Consider the following 21,241-nt stretch of genomic DNA (forward strand, 5'->3'; position numbering starts at 1 on the left):
GAATATGAGTAAAAAGAAAAAGGAGATGATGAAATCTTCTATTATATAAAATATGATTTGCTTGTACCACTTTCAATTAAATAGTTTTTGATGATTGATGAAATTTTTTATCATTTCGTTGTATCTAAAAACAGATTTTATTGTCGATTTGATAAAATCACTGCTTTTTTCAGATATTTTCCCCAAAGCACCCTTGAGTTGCGGGACCAGTGCGGTGCCCCCAGGGCTTAGCATCGGGGAGGTGGAGGGTCTCACAGGGACGCGTTGGCGGGCGGAGGGCCAGACCCCCGCGCCCGTCCCCCTCCGCGGGGCGACCCCGGGCCTCGCTGCCTGCGGGGGCGGCTGGAGGCGGGCGGGGGGCCTGCCGAAGCTTGCTTTGAACGGTCGCTTATTTTGGTGTGATGAATCCTTAATGCCCAGTTAATCCGGGCTTAAGTGAGCGTCGCGCATCAGCGACGGTGTCAGCGAGCCTGAGAGGGTTCTGCGCTAATCCCCACTTTGTGGGACTCGTGCACGTGTTTGGAAGTGTCGCTGAGCAGAAAGTCAGCGTCTGAGAGACCCGTAATCGCCGGTTACGTGACGGCAGAGCACTGGGAGCGGACGAGCCACCCTCTGAGGTCATGTGCTTCCTCTCGGCGGTGGCTTTGGAAAGGGCAGGAATGGGATTTAAGATTAAACTCTGAATTCCGTTGTCATTTTACATTGGCCACAACCACTCGCGCACAGAGAATCGGGCTTCCTGGCGGAAGGGCCGGCGGCTCCGGGAGAAGCTCCGGTGAGGCGAAGTGAGGAGCGGCGGGGGTGTATAAACACAGCCCTGGGCTGGGGGCTGGGCTGGGGGCTGCGGCGTCGATGCCCAGCGGTTTCTGGCTAGCAGGACCTGGAATTGGTGTCGGGGGATGATCAGCTCCGGCGGCCGTGCTCCTTGGGACGCCGGCCTGCGGGGCGGGGGGTGCGCGGCCCGCGCCCAGCGAGGGGAGGGTGGGGGCAGCTGGAGCACATCTTACAGCCTGAAGAAATAAAACGTGCTTCCGAAGAGTTCAGGCACTTAATCGGTACTTCTAATTTCCCGGGGAAATGAAATGGGCTGGGGCTGAGGAGCGAGGTCGCAGCGGGGAGCGGGTGGGCTCCAGCCCTCGCCCTGGACCCTGCTCTGTGGGGTCTGTGACTTCTCCCGTGCGACGGCCGTCCTTCACACTAACCTGGTGCTTCACCCGTTATGTGCTAGAACGCTATTTTTAGGCTCAAAAGTCAGAGAAATTGTTTCCAGCAAGCGTTTAACGAAAGGCCCTGTGTTGTACCCTGCCCCAAGGCTGTCCCTAGAAATGAAGTAACCTTCCAGGCTCCCTGGCAGGACTTTCCCGTGGAACTGCCCTGTCCTGGAATTACAGGGGCCGGGGAGCGGTGCTCGCCCCTGCATCACCAAATAAAACCTAGTGAGGGTGGGTCAGGTTTTTTCTCTCCCGCAGGGTTTCTGCCTCCTGGCTGTTGGGGCAGCCGCTCTCTGGGGGCCGGGGGCTGGGCTGGGGGTCGATCCCCCGGCCCCACGGGTGGGACCTGGGAAGACGAGCGAGCGTCGCCTCGTGAGCAGGAATTTGTAACCCAGTAGCCGCCGGGTATCCGGCTGGGCCGGTGGCCCGCGGTCAGGAGCAGGAGCCCCGCTTGGCGCTTTGGGTGAACGTTTAAGGGGATCAGAACGCAGCGAGACGGCTGCTGCCGGACCCGCCGTGGGGGGAAGGGAGGGCCGGGCGTCGGGCTCCGCCGCGCGACGCAGGGAAAGCGCTCGGGTGTTTGGCGTCCTGCTCTTTGCATCCGGGGGTTTACACAGGCAGACTAGAGCCCCGTGCTGATCCGGTGGGGTAAGAGGACGCAGCCTGACTCTTCCCTGCTCCGAGTGATGGTTACCTGGCGTCTGAGCCGCTCCGAAGAGCGAGGCGTAACTCGGAGCAAAGGCGGGTGCGGCTCCTCCTCGACGCCCGGCGCTGGGCTGTGCGTGCACACGTGGGTGTCGTGCCCGGGTGCGGAGCGCGGCCCCGCAGGCGAGTGCCGGCCCTTCCCACCCCTGCGGGCTGCCTGGCCGCAGCCAGCGCTGGCCCGCTCAACTCACCTGTGACATAAACACCGAGGTTGATCCCAGCTCCTGTGGTGCGTCCAGAACCGGCGCTAAGAACCTTCGTTAAGCCTTGAAACAGCTGAAGGGCCCCCGTGCTCTGGCTGCGGTGGGGAGGCAGCTCCTGTGCTGCCGAGCAATCCCTGGCCTGGGAGTCTGCGCCACTCCGGGCGGTGTTGGTAAGCGGCTCCTGGAAGTAAATCACCTCCTCGTCCTCCTCGCACAGTGCAGGCTGAGTGGAGTCTGCAGAGAACAGAAACTGGTTTTGCAGCTAGTCCCCTCTGTTGTAGCATCCTTGAAGGCTGCAGTGTTAGAGCTGAGCTTCTCTCTTGACCTTTGCCGGCTCCTTGTACGCTGAGCCTGCCCGGACACTGGCCATCCTCACGGCATCCTCTGCGGTTACAGACAGCATGTGCAACGCGTCCCGTGTGCCCCAGAGCCATCAGCTGGGCCTCTGAGACTGCTCGTTGCTGCTAAGGATTACGTTCCAGTAGTAAAGCAAAGCACACAGAAATGCAAAGCTCTAAACCCAGGTAGGGACTGCAACAAACTGATGGCTGCTCTAGAGCAAGGGCAGGCTTCTGGAGCGTCCCATGAGAGCCTTTGGTGACAGCTTGCACGGGAGGTCGGAGAATGCCTGGATCCATAGCAATCCTTTCCTGACTTCCTTTTAATATTTGGTAAGTTTCTAATGCCACAACTTCACTGAACATATTTCTTGCACAAAAGTACACAAGCTTTCCATCTGCCCTGTGCCGGCCGCTGCTGGCATGAGCCTGCCGAGCCTGAAAGTGCTAAACCGGACCCTGACAAGCTCGGCTTTGAATAGGGCTGGCTGCCTCCCGAAGCCTGTGCTCCAGCTGAAGCTCTGCACCGCCCCAGCAGCATCCATGTGCTTAGGACTTAGTTCACCTTCCAGGCCTCTGTCTCATGTGAACCGTCTTCCCACAGCGCCGTCCCCACTCTGCCCCCTTCCCAGCCCCGTGGCTGCCGGGGTGGCGTGAGCCTGGGCAGCCGCGGTCCCGCCAGCGCCGGCATCGGAGCCGCAGCCAAGCCACGGCCGCGGGGAGCTGGAGAAGCGGCTCTGTGACTGCCCGCGGTGTTGGAGGGTGATGAAGCTTCTCAGCCTCTTAAAGCTCCAGTGAGTCGAGGCGCCAAAAGCCAGGCGCTCCGACGCCTCCTCCCCACGAGGGGTTGTTTTCCCCGTCCCACCCAGGCCGGTTCCCAACAGGCAGCTCCTGTTGCGGCCGAGCATCACGACCTGCCGTGGTGGTGCCCGAGGGGCGATGCCGTGCACGCCCTGTGCCCGGGGCTGGCGTCCTCCCGTCCGTCCTTCGGGCTGCGGCTGCCCGCGGAGGGGTGACCCCGGTGGAAGGGACTCGCTCCAGTCCCCCGCTGAGCCCCTGGCACGGGAACGAGGGTCGTTAAGTCAGTTCTAATCAGTTATACTTGCTCGTCTCTCCTTGGACTGGAAGAGTGCTGTACTTGAAATGTTGCTTATTTATGCTGACTGTGGGGTTTTGGTGGGTTGGTTTGGTTTTTGTTACTTTAAGAAAATAAGTTTAGTTGCAAAATTGACCTGACTTTTCCATTTCCATTGGTATGAATTGCGAGGATCAAAGGGCTTAGAGGCTTCAGTGCAAATTTTGTCACTAGCCAGTGTGTTACGGCAGCTCTAGGCTGTTTCTTCTAGTATTTGTATTTCTCTCTGACTACTTTTCCACTGGTTCCATGGCTTTAGAGAGGCCTGTGCAGTTTAAAGCTGTTTTAAAAAATTGATAACTCTGAAATCTGTGTGAGGCATCTGTTACAGAAATCAATGTGGAAAAGTGGAAAACGCAGAGGCAAAAGGCCAACATTTGACCGTGGAAACCTGATGTTGCTCTGTAGGAGTGCCTTGAGCAACAACGCGGTACTGACGTCAAATATTTTGCCAGTTTAATGGCACCAGGATGAAGAGGTTTGGGGTTTTTTTTTTTTTTAACTTTGCTTCTTTCAATCGCGTTAAAAGTAATTGTTACGTACGCACCGGCTCAGCTTGGCTCAGCGCAGCCCGAGAACGGCTCCAATAAACATAAAGCTCTGAGTCAAGTTGCTGATGAATGTTTAGGGTGGGTCACACATTGTTTTTTCTGACACGGGTAATCCTTGGGCATGTGATGGACATACAGGGGGCGGGGGCTGACGACGAGGTTTTCTGCCTGTTGATCCTAAAAACGTGGGTAAATGGAGCGTTAACGGGTGTCTCATACTTGTGTAAGTCAGCGCTCCCGTAGCGAGTACAGCGTTAGCATCCCCCAGCACGCCTCGCTGCTGCGTTCTTGGTGAGTCACGGTCCAGGCTACCCCCCAAACAAGTATCTGTATTTATTATCTTTGATTTTCTGGAATAAGTGAAAGAAATGGGCAAAATATTTCTGCTTGGTACCTTCAGGAGAAGTAGGCCAGGCTTGCGCATGCGCACCGAAAAGCTCTGGTGAAACGATACTCGTCCACTGCAAGATCAAGGGCGTCGGATCAGATCCTCAGAGATAATTATGCATGTAATGGTAATTAAAATGAATACAAATTAAGAATGACTAAGAGTGACATGTGTAACTGCCTCTAAACCCTCATAAACAGGGGCAAAGATAAAGCAGGAGCACCTTTACTTTTAAACGATGACGACGGTACGAAGCAGAACACGCGTTTCGGGGTGAGTTTCTGTTACCTGAGTGACTCCTACCCCCAGCTGAGCCGTATCCGAGAATGAAGTTGTTTTCTCTAGAAATGCCTCGCGTATTTGTCAGTTATGGAAGTCAGTAACCTGCGTGAAACTCTTGTTGAAAGGCAAAGAACCTTGTCAGCTGCGTTCAAAGGAACGAGGAAACTCTGAATCCACGAGGAACCTTTTTATTTAAATATATAAAACATGGTATTTTGGCAAACATTCATTTTCTTCTCATTAAATAAGGTAAAATCACTGACTGAAAAGGCATTCCATTAGTAAAAACAAATAAGCAAGCAACCCTTTCTTAACTCTATACAAGGATGAGGCAAATGTGAGATGCAAATTTAATATTTTACAGATAAAAAGACTGAGAAGCGACAGTCTGCAAGTAGATACAAGAGAAGGAGCTTCTATCAACTGGGGAGCTGAACAAACGTCTTTGCGAAAGCAGCTATTTATCAGGCACTAAAGTCCACATTTTAATTCAGGCTGCTGTGCGTCGCACTCTGACCTAGCAAAACCCGACGGCAGCTCCGCTCGCACGCGAGCTCCTCCCAGGGGCTCCCAACCTTTCGCATCTCACACAAACGCAAAGGGGAACTAGGCAAAACCTGTGGGAGGAAGAAACGGCCCCGAGCGAGGTATGAATCGGGAACTCCCGTACGTGATACGTAAGGCCACACATCGCTGTGGGCTAATCCCTTAGTGTCGTGATTACAGCAGCAGTGACGGATATTCACATCTATGAAGTATAAAGAAACAGCAGCTTAGAGGAACACCAGCTCAATCACAATCGCTATACTGAAGCTATGATTGTTTTTAAACATCAAGTTGTTTTAATTTTCGAAGGTACTTCACCACAAGGCAATGTAACGGACGTTAATGCACCCGAGACAAGCGCTACGCACTGACCCAGAAGACGACGTGTGGCACGTCGGCTTCAGCGTCCCCTTTCCCATTCTCACTAAAGCGGGAGCACAACGCTGACAACACGCACACACCGAGCAGGCGCTCCTCGCCTGCTCGGACGGTTCTGCTGTTCACCTCCTCCCCTCCCAGATGAGTATCTTCTTTGCTTCGAAGCTAGATTCCAGGTGCCTTTAAAATGTACTGCTTGAAGCCGTGGTCGTAAGGCGTCTTCCGATGTAGATCCTGAGGACCAAGAACACGCGGTCAGCGAGCGTCACGCAAGCAACGTACCGCACAAAGGAACACTATTTCCCCCCCAGGTTACCGGTTACGTCAGCAGGAGCAGCAGCGACAGCTATAACTGAGCGGCAAATCAAGCCACTACTGTGAAACTCAAGTTTTTGGTTGTGCTTTGTGCGCACCCTTGTCTAATAACGCTCCGAGTTCCCAGACCCGGACAATTCTGTGGAAGCTGTTCAGCTTCAGGAGCGGGAGGCAAGCACGGGGCTCGCCAGAACACCCTGCTTCGGGAGGTTTCCCAGTCAGATGTTTTATTACCTTTTTCCTTTTCTTATCTGAAGGTTTTCTATTTGCTCAATACCTCCGAAATTTGTAAACCTTTCATTTTACTGTCACCTTTGTGTACTTCTCACCATTTCCTTGGCCGTTATTTCCCAGCTGGTCACACTTCCACAGCTGCCCTACCTTGTGTCGTCTGTCCACGTACTTCTTGTAGCTTAAAGAAACCCGTATTTTGAAGTGTGACTATTTTACTGACACCACATTAAACGCTTCCTTGAAGATGGGACTTTGTTACTCATTCCGGAACTGGAAAGATGCAAATCTGCAGCAGTGGTGGAAGTGACCAGGTCATCCCCAAACTTGTGTTCATTTTGAACGGAAAATGCCATTATGCTTTTATTCTATCTTGTGCAGTTGCTCATTTTAACTTTGGAAGGAGTTAGATTAGTTTCACGTCACTTTTACAGCATGACGTGGCTGAGATCTTGATTTTGCACAGGAGGACAAGGTGTGCCTTCATCCACCCCAAGCGACGCGTACGGCAGGGGCCACAGCGGATTCGGGCTGTCCCTCCTTCCAGCCCCTGCAGGTGCGCAGAGCCCGGCTCTCGCCCTCAATCTCTCGCTCCCCCTCACTTTCAACTTCCGTGGCCTTGGTAAGGTTCAGGATTCACGCGAGGCAGCGAGCAGAGAAAGGGCAGGGCCAGAGCTAACGACGGCAGGTTCCCCGGCAAGCAGGCGTCGCCGCCCCGGAACATCCCTGCCCGCTCCCCCGGCCCCCCGCGCGGCGCAGCGTGCTCCGGCGCGAGGGCAGCCGGACGTGCCCGGGTCCCCACCGCTCCTCGCTGATACCAAGGGATCTGCCGCGCTCGGGCACAGGCAAACGCTGATCCTGACCAAAAGGCACTTGACCTCTTCCCTTTAGTCTGGGCCCTGTAACTGTTTTCAGAGAAGGATCATCTAATCCCTAAATCATCTAAAGAAAACCAATTCCTCCGTCCCTCCCAGGCGTGAGTGTAATTTTAAAATATATTAAATAGTATCTTTTCCCTTTGCAATTAGCTGTGAGATTAAAAGTATGATCTCCAATGGAACCAAGCATTGCGTAGGTGTGACTATAGTTCATGTACATAACTCCTAATTTCACTGCCCCTTAGTTATTTTGAAAGGTTCTCAACTAGCGGGAAAAGCAGAAAAGGAAGGTTTGGTACATTCAGCAATACCACGAGCAGACAAGTGGGGAGCGCTTCCTGACTAGCTACCTGCCCCCTGCCTACGAGAAAGGCGCGTTACTCATCTTTTAGAGGGAATCGGGAGTCAGGATTAGGCCTCAGAGAAAGCAGGTTAAAAAAAATCTACCTTTTTTTTTTTTTCTTTACTTTAAACTTACCCTAGTCCAATGGCAAGCAAATGAGACAGAAGCAGAGAAGGAAGAAACACCTTCAAAAATTCCGCTGAGAATATCCCCCCTTTCTTCATTACACTGGTGTTTCTCATGCTGAGCGTAGCTGTGCGCCTGGGATGCTTGAAGAGGAATTCCCTAGTTTTGAGGAAGAAAAGGCAGTCACAGCGTTAACAGACACCTATTTTGACGTGTGGAAGTAAAAGCTGCACCCGAGTTCATCCAGAAACACTGGCAGCACTCACTTTGGCGGGATGTTCTCCGGCCTGCTGGACCAGTCCCATATCCAATCCGCATTCTTCTTCAGCAGCCTCTCCACTTCTTTCCTCCTTTCAAGGAAATCTTCTTCAGACTAAAACAAAGAGCCATCACCAACCAGTACTCAGGACTAGGACAGGTAGGAAGTTAGTACTTACTGCAAACCAAAGCTCCTGCTCCGCACCTAAGACCTCAGGCTAGGCTACCCCTGAGGCCCCCTTCTCCCCGCTCTTCCCGCTGAGGCCTCTCCACATCACTTGTATCGAAGTATTTAGATCCCAGGTAAACATGGGGGGAAGAGGGAGATCTGTCTCCAGAGGAGGATTTCAGCGGAAAAGACTGTATCCCATATCCATGTCCTGTCCTCAAGTGAATCACAGCATTAATGCTGAATAAGGATAGAGTTTATCGCTTAATACGTGTGCATTAAATGAAGCCAAGGTCTTGCGCCAAAAATAGTGTTGCCTGATCACAGGATTAAAATAGCTACATGTGCGCACATACACGCTGAAGAACGGAAATAAAATTGTCCCAGCAACTTGAATTCTGATGGTTTTCTAATTTTTGACTATTTATTCTCAAAGTCTAAATAATGATCTTTAAAAGCATGAAGCGTTTTCTGGAAAGATAAAATAAAAATAATTAATTTCCAGCAATGCATTTAGCTAAGCTAAAGGTGGGAATTTGTTCAGCTAGGCTCCTGTAGGAGCTGTAGAGATGAAGGGGAGTTTCAGATAAAGGATGAGGCAATGAGACCAAGCACTTTTCATGTAATTTTGAGAACTGATTTCATCCATGTTATTGATACAGCTGTATAACTTAGCAACTGTATGAAGTTGCAACCCCGCAAGGTTAAATACCGTATAAACAGCGAACACACGGCCTTTGTTTTAAAAAGTTTGCAACACTGGGCAGAAAACGATAATCCATGAGCTAACAGAGGCAGCCAAGGAAATCAGGGAGCCCCCGAGATGGTAATACCCAGCGCACACCCAGCTGCAGGTGATAAACAACAGTAACTGAAAAAGGGAAGAGCTGGAAGAAATCAGGTTTTTTGAAGTAAAATGCGAGGATCCCAAGTTCTTGCTAGAATTAACGGAACGCCACTCCCCGTTGGAGCAGGAGGAACCATCAGGGCTGGCAGCTTTCGCCAGTTTGTCATACATCACTGTTTCTTTTCATGCAGAGGCCCCAAGTGAAATATAATCCTGATTTCTAATCCCTATCTGCTAACCCTGTACGAATTAGTCACAGGCACGGAATATACTTCAATTTAATGAGAAAACAGTATCACTTTGTATGTAAAACAGCGCAGGGAGAGTGATTTACCCAAGATAACAGAGCAAGTCTTTGGAAGAGCAGAGGAACACTGTTGATACTTCACTCCTCAAGATGTTTTGTAAGCAATTTTTTTTCCATATTAAAGCCAGTACCTAATTACAGTGAAGACTTAATATTTTAGCCTGTCATCATGCAGTAAGCTATAAATTGATACAACATGCTTAATATACAGTATCCTTTTCCCCCACTCTTTTCTCAAATGTATTTACTAATTTTCTTTGCAAGTACGTAAACAAACGTACAAAATCAAATGAGAAATAACAGCGAGCTTTTCAAAGCAGCCTGTGGAAATGCTAGTTACTGGTTGTTAAAAAAGAACGGAATCATAAAGCTATGGCAGCGCTTTGAAAGCGTATGTCATTGACTGTCACGTTTAAGTGACTAAAAATTCCTGCTGCTGCCAAATTCACTTTCTCAATTCCCAACGCACCGGTGGTAGCGCATTTAAATAGAATTTCATCGTGGGGGACGCATGAGACGTACCAAGCTGACAGTCAAAGGGGGAAGAGGAAACTTCAGCACCGTAAGGCGTCCAGAGAACGCTGAGGTTCGCCTGTACCGCCACGTACGTGCCCGCCCTATCGATGCGCTTCCTGTACACCTCGTCTCATAATCTGTTCGACTGACAACAATGCCCGCTGCACAGGACAGAGAAACCACGACAGAGGACACATCGCCGGATCACCAGAAGCTGGAGGCCTAGCGAGGTGCTGACTCTGGCTCTCTCGAAGCCTAGAGCAGTGATTATCTTCCGGATTATCTTTTTTCCTAAAAGCTACTTGTAGGATCTGCAGGTTGGCCTTTTCAGCTTGTGGCTAGGAAGGGACATCTGAGAACCCAGCCATTTTAAAAGACAATAGATTAGGGCACTTAAATCCTTCTGAAAAAATCTCACATTAGAGATTAAAAAAAAAAAAAAATCCATGCAAGTCAGATTCAAATACACAAAGCCTGATTCTGCAAAGATTATTCTAAGTTACTAAATTATTTAAGCCTCTGCATTAGCAGCGTCCCCTCTTACCTCCTAATGCTGGTTTTCGAACAACAAGAGGAAGAAATTCTTCCTCCCAAAGCAAGATGAGATTTTTACCTGAAAGCTGTTCTTTTCTCCACTGCTGTGACTCTCTATTTCCAAAGCTCGGTGACTGTCCTGAGGTGTCTGGGAACGAGGAGGGCTTGATAAAAAGAGAAACGCAAGTAAGAAAGAACTCATTAAATTTTTTCATGACATTGTTTATGGTATGAACAAGAAGCTAGCGAATGAGCTTATGCACGCTTCTCCTGAAGAGCTGCAGTGCCCTGGCCCTAACTTAAGACATTAATTTCCCAATGGGTGATATAATGCGGCCATCGTATTCAATTCATCTTTGATTTTCTAACAATCTGCCAAGAAGCTTGCTGCACAGAGCTGTTTTTCAGCAGCGCGGAGATATGCCTGTGAGGCTGTACGATTTGGCCCGCGTTAGTTAGTAAGTAACAATGGGCAGCAAATGATGAATAAAAGCAGGGTTTGGTTTGAATTCAAACTAGCCAGAGAAGGCTGGGAAGTTCTGTAGCCAACTGTCTATTTTGAACCCTGTAGCTCCTTGGTTTTTTTTAAATAAACCTTAGGCTGCAGTCTTCACAGCCCATCAAAAATCAAATAAATGAATTAACAACACTGACTGGCAATTTGCATCAGACATAAGTTGTTTTGTTGTGTTATAATTCTAGAAATCTGTTATGTTTTGTAAACCAGACGTCGGACAACTCCTTAGAAATTACCTTAGAACTACTCACTGCCATACCTCGTCACAAACCACAGGTTGCTTTTTGCCACCGTTCTCTGACGCTCCTGTTCCAGGCAGCAGCCTTAGCGCTACACGCCCTTCGGAGCGGCACCGACACCGCTTGCCCAAGGGCCGATCCTCCGGCGCGACAGCCCCACGCGGCCCCGGCGTGTTTGATTTGCCAGAACGAGGCTGCTGCCGGTACACAAGCAGCACGCCCGTGGGAAGTTCGGCTGCTGCTGCTGGACTTCTGTATCAGGCTACACCAACACCCCAAGATGGCATCTTCATGAGGTGTGAGAACTCTTCGAGAGTCCTCTCCTCTGTTGTAACTTCCTTCTGGTTTCAGGACAGGGTTCTACCCAAGCATTACTCTAGTATTTAAATACCAATCCTTTAAATATGAAATTTTCCTATCTCTTCCTCTCCACATGCGTGTATACGCACGCGCATAAGGATATACACACACGTACGTAAGCATTTCTGCACTTGTCTCTGCCCCTTGGGCAGAAACGTGGCTTCGTGTGACAGCGACCTTTCCTTTGCTCACGATACAGCATCCTGTTTACCTGTCACAATGTGAACTTTCTCTTGAACTGCTTCTTCCAGATTCATGTTGAGCATCGAGGAGTATCTTCTCCATGTCACCGTTGTGAATGGAAATAGAGGCGGGCACTTGTTCTTGGCTCGCCGGAGAAGCAGCAGTTCCGCTGCCATTTCCGTTACTGCTGAAGTGGAGCTCTACCCAGGAACCTGCTTGGCATAAATGAAAACAGAACCAGAGTAAACCAAGTGGTTTTGCGTAAAAGGCATGTAAAACATGAGACTGTTGATCCTCCCCAGCGTGGCATTACAGTACGACACGCAGAAGTACCAGCACTGACACCTCGGCTAATAAACACGCTGAAATGCCAAAACGCGGGGGCGCTTTGTGAGCGAGCTGGGAACTCTCTCAGAACTGGGAAGCTGGTCAGTACAGCGTGTCTCTTTCTGCAGCTGAAGTCCTTTTATTTCAGGATATGTTTAATTTTTATTGTTCAACATAGGTGGTAGCCAAATAAAACAATCTCAAGGACTTTCTCTGCCAGAAGTCTATTTATTCATTTATTGAAAATATTTTAGGCTCAAGACTCCAAGAACTGTTTTGTTTAGTCTTTTTTCAGGGAGCATTTTTAGGTGTTGCTGTTAAGCAACAGAGGATATGTGGCAACGACTAGATCATGTGTTTGCTGCTCGCAGTATATTTAACACGGACAGTCACATGTTGCTTTGTTTTTTTAAGAGTGCACTGAATAACAACTCTCTTCTGGCTAGCAGTAACCAATGCACAAAAGGACCTGTATCTGTTGTCTCATTTATAAGTCAGCTCAAGGGACAGATAATCTTTGAATTACATGAATGCCAGTGGAATTTACCTATGGAACACGTTCACGTGTGTAAACAACATCAGAGCAGACAGATGTATCGTGCCCATCCCCAAAGAGTTTACAAGACATAGAACAGCAAGTGCAGCAGCAGGAGGGCAGGCGGAAGCCCCGAGTTTTGGAGAGTGCAGTGGAAAGGACGCCTAAGCCATAAGCAAGGAACGGCGGTGACACAGAGTGTTTGAAGCATTCCTGCTCTGGGGCAGGAGAGGCTCGGGCAGAGCCCGGGAGTAAACCACGTTCAAGGGAACAGCAGGAGGGACAAAGGAGCTGTTTTAGAGGTATGCAGAAGGGGAGACAGCAAGGCGGAGATCTAGTGCGAAATACAAATGTCAAGTGAAGAAAGATACGCCAGCTGTGAAAAGATTGAACGTTCATAAATAGAATGAAAAGCCGAACTGCTTGGCCTGCATTATTAACATTAATCTCTCTCTTCTGAAAAGCCAGACGACCACCAGATCTTTTGAACAGAAGCACACTAGGTTACCGAGTTTTGAAGCAACGTTTTTCTGGATAGCCTCTTCTGCTTTACAACTGTTCCGTTGTTTTGGTTGGCTTGTGTTCCCTCCCCTCCACGTGACCCTGTGTGGTATGTGTCTGGGTATGTGTTTACACCCAGACAAACCCTTCCCTACTCTTTCCCCCCAGATTTATGAAAGCTCAAGTTGTTACCCAATAATGATCACAACCACTGAAGTTTAAGATGGTGTCCAAAAGGAGCTCTGGCTCCAGCTACCTTGACAGTACCGGCCAGCTCTGAGCGTACGTGCCCTTGCCCCTCCGCACATCCCACCTCGCCTCCCGCTCCTCTGTTTAAAAAAGCAGAACACCTTCACACTGCGCGGGCTGCGCTAGAGCCATCACAGACGTGGCCATAAGCGATTCTCGCCCTGACGATGTGTACTGCTTCGGGCTCGCGCGCGTTGCGACCGCCAGCAGCACCACAGGCAAAGCTAACTGCTTCCTACAGCAAACGACCCTACCTGGGCACAGCGCGGCCAGCGCGCGGTAAAACACGGAGAAGATTAAGGCTATAACAGAAGGACCACAGGACCCGTGTTCTGCACGTTTCCTTTTCTTGCTCTTTTTTCCTTTTAGACACTCCTGAGATTAAGGCTGTGCTACTGCGCTAAGAACGGGTTGCTATATTATCATTTAAAGATAACGAACCTGTATTTTTATGAAGTTGGAAACGTAAACAGGTAAGAGCACGTGTAACAGGGCAATGCAAACCGAACAGACCGAGCTGTGGGGAAGGATTTTTGAAGGCAATGATCTTATATCATGTTCCAACCCAGGGTTAGCATTAAAAAGAGGTACTGGATCAGCTCTGGACATCTTAATTTCTTAATATACGGCTTTCAAACCTGGAAACAAGAAAGCGAAATTCCGCAGAAAGATGAGAACGTCTCCTGAAACTGCTAACGCCACCGTGCAAGCGGCACGCAGCCCTCGCTGCTGAGGCTCGTTTGCTTCCGAGCTCCGCGGAACGCCGGGACGCGCGACGGCCCGGCTCCCCTCGGGCGCCGCGGCCGCGAAGGGGCCGCGCTTACCGCGGCACGAAGCCTCGGGGCCGGCGCAGCCGGGACAGCGCGGCCTTACGGCCCGGCCCGGCCCGGCCGTGCCACCGGGGCTGCGCGCCCCCGCGCCGGCCGGAGCCCTGCGGGCGCTTCGGCGAGCGGCCGCGGCCGGGGCGATGCGCGGCCACGGGGCGGCGGCGGGGAAACCCGGGGCGGAGCGGCCCGGCCCCGGCCCCGGCCCCGGCCGGAGCCCGGCCTCGCCTCAGGCCCGGGGCGGCGGAGGCCCGGCCGCCCGCCTCAGCGCCGCGCGGGGCCCGGGCACCCAGCGACGGAGGGAGAGCGGACACGGACACGGACACGGACACGGACACGGACACGGACACGGACACGGACACGGACACGGACACGGACACGGACACGGACACGGACACGGACACGGACACGGACACGGACACGGACACGGACACCCTCACCTTGCAGGTTCTCCTCCTGCGGGCTGAGCCGCGACATGGCGCGGCTCCGCTGCGCTGCGCTGCTCTGCTCTGCCCGGTCCGGCCCTGCCGCCGCGGCGGAGGGACACGCAGGCCCCGGTGCTGCGCACCCAGACGCAGCAGGACGCGCACTGCCCGCCGCTCGGCGGGACGAGCCGCCGTGACGTCAGCGGGCGCACCGCTCGCATTGGCCGCTGCAGCGGGGCGGGGGTGGAACCGGGCGGGTCGCGCGCTGCCTGAGGCCAGGCGGCGCGGCCCCTCAGGCCGCCATGGTGGGCGGGGCTGCGGGCGGGGGTCCCGCGGGGCTCCGGGGGCCGCGGGGGAGGGGGTCCCCTGCCGGCCTCCGGCCGCGGCCCGGACAGCCCCAGCTGAAGAAGAGGGCGGCTCCCTCAGGGAACTCCTCACCTTCCCGCTCCCCGCCCCGCAGCGTGCCTCCCGCCCGCCCGCCCGCGGGCGCCAAACACTGCTTCTCACACAGAGTCAGCGAACAAGCCTGTCCTCGGGTTTCGAGGGAAGCCGCATCTGACTGCAGAGGCGGGAGGGCTGGCCTCCAAACCAGCCTCGGGCAGCTCCAAACTGACGCACAGGGCCGCGTAGGTAATGGCGAACCCCTTCCCTGTTCCCGCCGATCCGTCGGCCCTGCTGCCACCTGAGCAGGCAGCGAGGGCTCTCCAAACAGAGACCACTTAGAAAAGGCTAGTGGTGCCATTTGAAAGCGGATACTGAGTTACTGCTGGGAATTTATAAAGACTAATACATACAAATTTACTCTGCTTAGCCAGAGGATGGGTAAAGTGTTATTTACTTAATTGGAGGACGCAGGCATTTTCTCTAGGGTGAAACTTTTCATTTGTGCCTTTCTGCAGCCGGCAGCCACGAAGCCCAAGTAAAATAAATCTGGTGATTTTTCAGTGAGTCCACTAACAGCCAAGGGTACTAACCTAAAACCTCCCCAGAAAGACAGGGTCAGGATTTTATTAATACATGCATTATACTCAGTACAGCCAATGGATAAATGGACAAAGCAGAGTAACAGTTTGGCCAGCAAAGACATTTTCGGGGTCAGTTCTCCAGCTTTCAGTCCATCCTTAGCACACCGTTTTTCCATGCCTCAGTCCCAGGCCTCCCAGGACTAACAGAGCTTTAAGTAGGACCTTGTCTGTACTTCGGCTGTAGCCTAACCCACAGCAGCTCCGCGGAGCAGCCCACGCGCCCTGTGCTGCGCACGCAGGCGGAGGTGCAGAGGCTGCCCTGGCAGTTGCGCACCTGGGCACAGCTGGAGCACAGCTGTCCTGCTACGCTCCTCCCAGGCAGGCAGCAGCGAGAGGTGGGACATGGCATGCACACAGCCCCTTCAGAGATCAGCCCTTGCAAGCATGCCGATGCCTAAATTACCTTGTTATGCCTAAATTATCTTGACCACAGGAAATCTGCTGAGAAAGTTGCATTTAATTTGTGTGATTAAAAATCAATTCTGTTCTGCCAAGGAACTTAGGGCAAATTTGCCCTTGGCTGAACAAAATACAATTTTTAATTGAATAACTGTTCAAGAAGCAAGTTCCTTATGTTTATGCGTTTATTTATTATGTCCTCCCGTGCTAGGATAGATTGGCAGAGGCGGCTCTGGAGGCTGGAGGCTGCCCTGGCTTTCGTGCTCATCTCGTAGCTCTCTGCTGCTCTCTGCTGCCCAGCAATGCTCCCGCTGCACCTCGCTCTGAGGAGGAAATCAGGCAGCCCTGAACACGGAAAACAAGAGCAAGTTCATCACTCCAGGAATGTGTTAGTTTTCACCGCGTGAATACTGCACTTGCATGCCTCAGGGGCTGCGGCAGCGCTGAAGGAACAGAAAGCTCAGTGCTGTATTGGCACGAATACGCGATGACTGGCTCAGAAGGCAGGAGGAGGTCACCAAAGCAGCTGCGATCCCGCTGGCACAACCACCTTTTCAGTCTTCTCCCACCACAAAAAAAAAAAACAAACCAGACAAAATTGCATGGGGGATATTTACAGCCATGGGATATCCCCCAATCAACAGGCCCAACAGCTCTTTCCTCCGACCTGGGAACCAGCAGTAACTCCACGATACTCATCACAGGCAGAAAAGTTCTCTGACAATGTCTCCTAGGAGCACAGAAAGCCCTGACAAGTATTTTGTCTTATGGTGCTGTGCATACCCTCTGTGGTGTATTTGCCATGGGCTGTTGCCTGTTTCTGCAGCACAAATATCACATTGTCTCCGAACTGGCTTCCACTGTTACCGGTTTTCAGCAGCAACAGGCTTTTCCCTGGAAGGAATTTGAGAAAACATAGAGCTCTGTAAGGGTTTCCTGATGAATTCGCTCCCCTGTTGCTCTCCTGGAAGAAGAGAGGAGTGACCCCACCTTTTCCCCTCTGCAGGACGCGCTTTGCAATCGGCCAACTGTCTGGGAAGGTAAGAAAGACAAGGCATCGTAGTTTCAAGCTCGCTATTCTTCTGGCACCAGGGAATTGTCTAGCTGGTGTCCAGTGCATTCAAACTGCCTACAGGCCATCAGATTCTTCAGCTGGCCCAGCGTGCTGAAGCACGCTGAAGCAGAAGGGCGAGGTATAAAAGGGAACTCGGAGCAATGCTCTACCTGCTACCATTAACTACCAGAGAGATTTGGGTAAGGGATTTCCAGCAATATTCTGGAAGGAGAACGTGCGGCTTGCAGGGCAACTCTTCTAAAGTAGGGACTTTGTTCATTCATAGTAAAACTGTATTTAATATTTCTACCAATACTTGACAGTACTCCCTGGCGCTCTGCGCCGCTGGAAGGAGTCCTGGCCAGAGCACCGGGGCACGTGCCAGGGCATGGGCAGACTGGGGGGGCACAGCTGGGTTGCTTCCAAGGGCACCCCGCTGAGCGCGCCAGTCAAACTCGCCTGTCTCAAAATGAAATCACTTTCTCCACCTTCTAGGAGAGGAAATTGATTTTGTTTTGAAACAAAAGGAACGGCACTGTTAAAATGTTGCAAAGTTATTTCCCAAAAGGGAAACACCAGGGAAAGTTCGCTATGTTTAACCCCTAAATGCGCATTTGTGATTTTACAGTATTGGTTACCCTAAACATCACAGACAAGGGGTTTGAATTAAAAAAAATTCATTACATTAAGAAGAAAAAAGTCATAAATGGCAGGGAAAGGTATCATTTGGGTAGTAAACACTGAAGTGTTAAAATTAAGTGTTCAGAATTCTTTCTGTCAAACTTCTCCGACTTTGAAAAATAATTAAAGTTGCAAACCATGGGTCAGAGTCTGCTCTGACCTTGGTCATCATAAATTAATGGAAAAAAATTTGCTGCTATAGGTGTAATTACAGGTATAGCAGGTATAATTACATGCGTAGTTATAATAAATATATTTAAGCACCTAAAATGTGATGCCTGTGCTCAAGAGCTGGAATAAACTCTTCAGAGATCCTGCCAGGGCCCAGAGTGCACTGGTGGCTCCCCCAGCAGTCCCCGGACCCCCACCCACCCACCCTCTGCCTGTGGCCCTGTGGCCCGGCGAAGGCCAGCCCTGGGCCTTTGCTCCTGCCCGGAGTGGTGCTGCAGGCGCTGTGCCGGCTCCCAGCCCTGCTCCTGGATTATCTGGATTTTCTGACCTGGTTTGTGGGCTTGCCTGTGCCTGATGATCGCTGGACGGGGTGTGCTGCTTCTCGTCACCAGCCTGCCCTGCTCGCCTGGCGGGGGCGAGGGAAGAGGCGAGAGGGACGGGTCATCCAGTCAAGGAGGATGTGAACAAGCTTGGAAAAGCTTCAGAGCTTGACAAAAAGAAGTAACAGCCCCTTCCTTCAGTCCTAGTCCTCAAAAAGAAAGATTAGAACTCTTTGAAAGTCCTTCAAAGGCAGGCAGCCAAGGGTGCAGCGTGTTGTGCAGATTCCAGGTGCCAGTGCCGCTTGCCAGGGCTCAGCCAGGTCGCCTCTGCACACAGTTTTGTGCTTCTCCTGCCACCCAGCACTGGCACGTCCCCACTGCACAGCGCATCTCTGACACTCACTTTCTCTTTATCCTGTTTTCTGTTGACTGATCTTCCCATCAGGAAATCGATTTTCCCAAAGCCTTTTCTGCTTTAAGGCAGGTGTAAAACAGGGTCAAGTTAATCTTCTTCTATACCAGCAGACAACACAAATCGGCTGTGACAGCTTACCTCTGGGATCTTTCATTAGCAATTGGATGACTGCATTTATTTTCATATAAATCTTTATGGTAAAAGGTTTTTGGTTATTGCCAGGAAAGCACTCTGCTGTGATTATGGAAAATTGTAGATTGTATCAGATGAAAACTTTAAAAGCGTATCAATTTGTTAAGCTGCGATCCTCTTTCAGGCTGGAACCTGCTTTAATTTTGTTTACTTGCATGTCAACAGAACAATCGTGTATCGATTAGTTCCTTTTAAATCAGAGGCAGTGACCCACCTCCTCCATTGACTGAAGAAGACAGTGGTTTAGTTATGAAGTCACGCTTGCTGTCAGACAACTCCCAACTTTGTGTTTAGTTTTGAGCATGTGTTTCTGTAGTGACGTGGCAGCTTGCAACAGTTGTGAGGAACGATTATTTTAGGCATTATGCAAAAACTGTTGGTAATCCCAAACTGATTATAAACGTAAATTAATTTTAAAATGGATAATATTGATTGACGTTGCCTTGGTTTCTTATTGGTATCAACCAAAGTCGTCTGCCCCAGCTCTGTAATGGATACAGTGTAGGGTGCGGGGCAGCCAAAGGCAGCCTCCGGTCTGGTCTGGGAGAGCGTGCCTACGTCACTTCGGATGGTGACACCACTCCGCACAGCACAAGAGATGAAGCTCGCTGCTGGCGTCCTCTCCAGCAGCATGGTACCCCCATCTTGCTCACCTGTGCAAAACACAGGTCCTTAAAAGCTGCTGGAATCTGAGAACTAGCTGGTTTTGTCTGTTTTTTTCAGTGCCAGCAATGGCTTAGTTATTAACCTTCCTGGCTGCCTCTGGAAATCAAACCAGTACATATATTTTTATGGTGTGCATTTCTTGGAACGGTGTTCATCATTAACTACCAAACTGTTCTCAGATACTTGTTTCTGGGCCGTTCACGCTTACCCAGGCCGTTAACAGAAGGAGATCTAACAGACACACGTAGTCTATCAATTTGACTTCTTTATATCTGAGTTTTAAGAATCAAAACAATCTTGACACAGTGAATTCAATGATCTGATTTAATATACAGTCTAAAGAAGGAAAGGAATTAAGGGTTAGGTCTACACATGGTAATCATATCAGTTTAAGCAAACGTATTTCTAAAATTATTTAAATGGGAAGAGTCTTAATGTAGACGATCTTAAATTGTCTTATACTAGCTTAGAAGTGGATAAGACTGATGATCAAACTGTTGGGCACAAGCCGTTGGGTGCTGCCGGCGAGCCCGAGCCTGCGGGCACCACAGGCTCAAAGCCCCTGAGCTGCCTCTGGGGTGGCATGACCTGAGCCAGAGCCTGCCTCTGCACCGCAGCCCTGCTCCCTGCCACCCCTGAAGCCCCCAACAAAATGGCAGCGACAGATGTCACCAGTCCTGACAGCTGCTGGCGAGGATTTTGTGATTTTGTGCATTACTTCTGGCAGCCCTGGAGTTGGCTGAGCTCATGGGATCAGGCAGGGAGGCTGTGAACAGCCTTATAAGATGTATGCATCTTATAAGTAATGAAGGAAGCACAGAGGAGTGAAATAATGTCTCCCCAGTCCATCAGGATTCAGGAGAAACTACACAAGCACAGAAGTTTCCTTTTGTATAATTTTTAATGTTAGGTTTTAAAGGGCATTTGCACTACAGGGGTAGAGGAGAGAGGAAGTGGGATCCTCTTACAGGTAAAAGAAAACCAAGACTTGGGTGCAAAAGAGCCTGAGTCTTCTATTTGGGCCAATCTTGTTACTTTTTTGTGAGATTTGATTTCTTCAAGTTTAATTTATGAGTGCGCATCACTGTTTCTTGCATATGCTTGTCTCTCTTTCTGTGCGTTATTTCTTTCTTACAGCAATTTCTGATGGCCCAATGACAAAAAGCTGATCATTGGTATCATTCATTCCTTACAGAATCGTCATTTGGCTTTGCGGCCTGGACAGGTGCAGGGAACAGGACCCATTGACTGTAAGTAGGACTTCATTAATTTTAGATATTCAAATAGATACTCTACTGTTAGGACTCAGAAATATAATTTTCTTAGGTCTAAAAGTTGCTCATAGAACCAGGTTTGGCATTAGAAACGCGGATCGAAACTTACCTGAAAGACAAGCAAAGAAGGGCTCTCTCAGGACATCCTTTATCTGGCTGTAGCCCCGAGGTGTTGTTATCGTGCTCCAGAGGATGAGGTGCAAAGCAGTCTCCTGCAGAACAGGATCTGGAGTGAACCTGGCCATCTGTTGCTCCTGCCCTCTGCGTATTTTGTAGCAGAGCAGTGCCCCTGCTTATCAAAGCACTGCTTCATGCCCTTCACCTCAAGATCTCATCGTGGTATTTTCTTGGCTGAGAAGGTTTCCTTTTGTTCCATTTGGAGAGAAAAGAAAAAAAAACCAAACAAAAACCAGAGCTGCCTCTGGCATAACTAGTGCAATCCCAGGGCTCTGCTGTGCGCTTTGTGCAGGGACTTCCACGTTTATCTCCAGCAATGACTGAGTGAGAGGCTGAGGAGAGGACTTGTGCCTGGTTTCTGTAGGTAGCTGCGCAGAGTGCTACGTGTAAAATCACCTGGCTGACCTGCTGATCTGTGTTACAGGTAAGTTGTGAACAGTGTGCTG

At 50.6% G+C, this 21,241-nt stretch overlaps 2 protein-coding genes across 21 annotated transcripts in view; one reads left to right on the forward strand and one right to left on the reverse strand.

The window, feature by feature from the left end:
• Nucleotides 1-4,985: 4,985 nt before the first annotated feature.
• Nucleotides 4,986-14,604, reverse strand: BNIP3 (BCL2 interacting protein 3). The gene is made up of 6 exons (XM_064464428.1): nt 14,437-14,604; nt 11,589-11,772; nt 10,341-10,425; nt 7,897-8,003; nt 7,640-7,789; nt 4,986-5,971 (listed from the first exon to the last, which is right to left on the reverse strand). The coding sequence occupies exons 1-6, from the start codon at nt 14,471-14,473 to the stop codon at nt 5,920-5,922; spliced, it is 615 nt and encodes a 204-aa protein (XP_064320498.1). The 5' UTR covers nt 14,474-14,604; the 3' UTR covers nt 4,986-5,919.
• Nucleotides 14,605-14,608: 4 nt separating this feature from the next.
• The window catches only part of JAKMIP3 (Janus kinase and microtubule interacting protein 3), a 107,127-nt gene continuing 100,494 nt past the window's right edge, over nt 14,609-21,241 (forward strand). For all 20 annotated transcript variants that reach the window (XM_064464408.1, XM_064464405.1, XM_064464413.1 and 17 more), the window contains exons 1-3: nt 14,609-15,051; nt 16,057-16,885; nt 20,540-20,594. The gene's annotated coding sequence lies outside the window, so the exon portion shown is untranslated. The remainder of the gene's footprint in view (nt 15,052-16,056; nt 16,886-20,539; nt 20,595-21,241) is intronic.

Source organism: Phalacrocorax carbo, chromosome 12 (assembly GCF_963921805.1).
Source record: "Phalacrocorax carbo chromosome 12, bPhaCar2.1, whole genome shotgun sequence".
NCBI classification, from domain to species: Eukaryota; Metazoa; Chordata; class Aves; order Suliformes; family Phalacrocoracidae; genus Phalacrocorax; species Phalacrocorax carbo.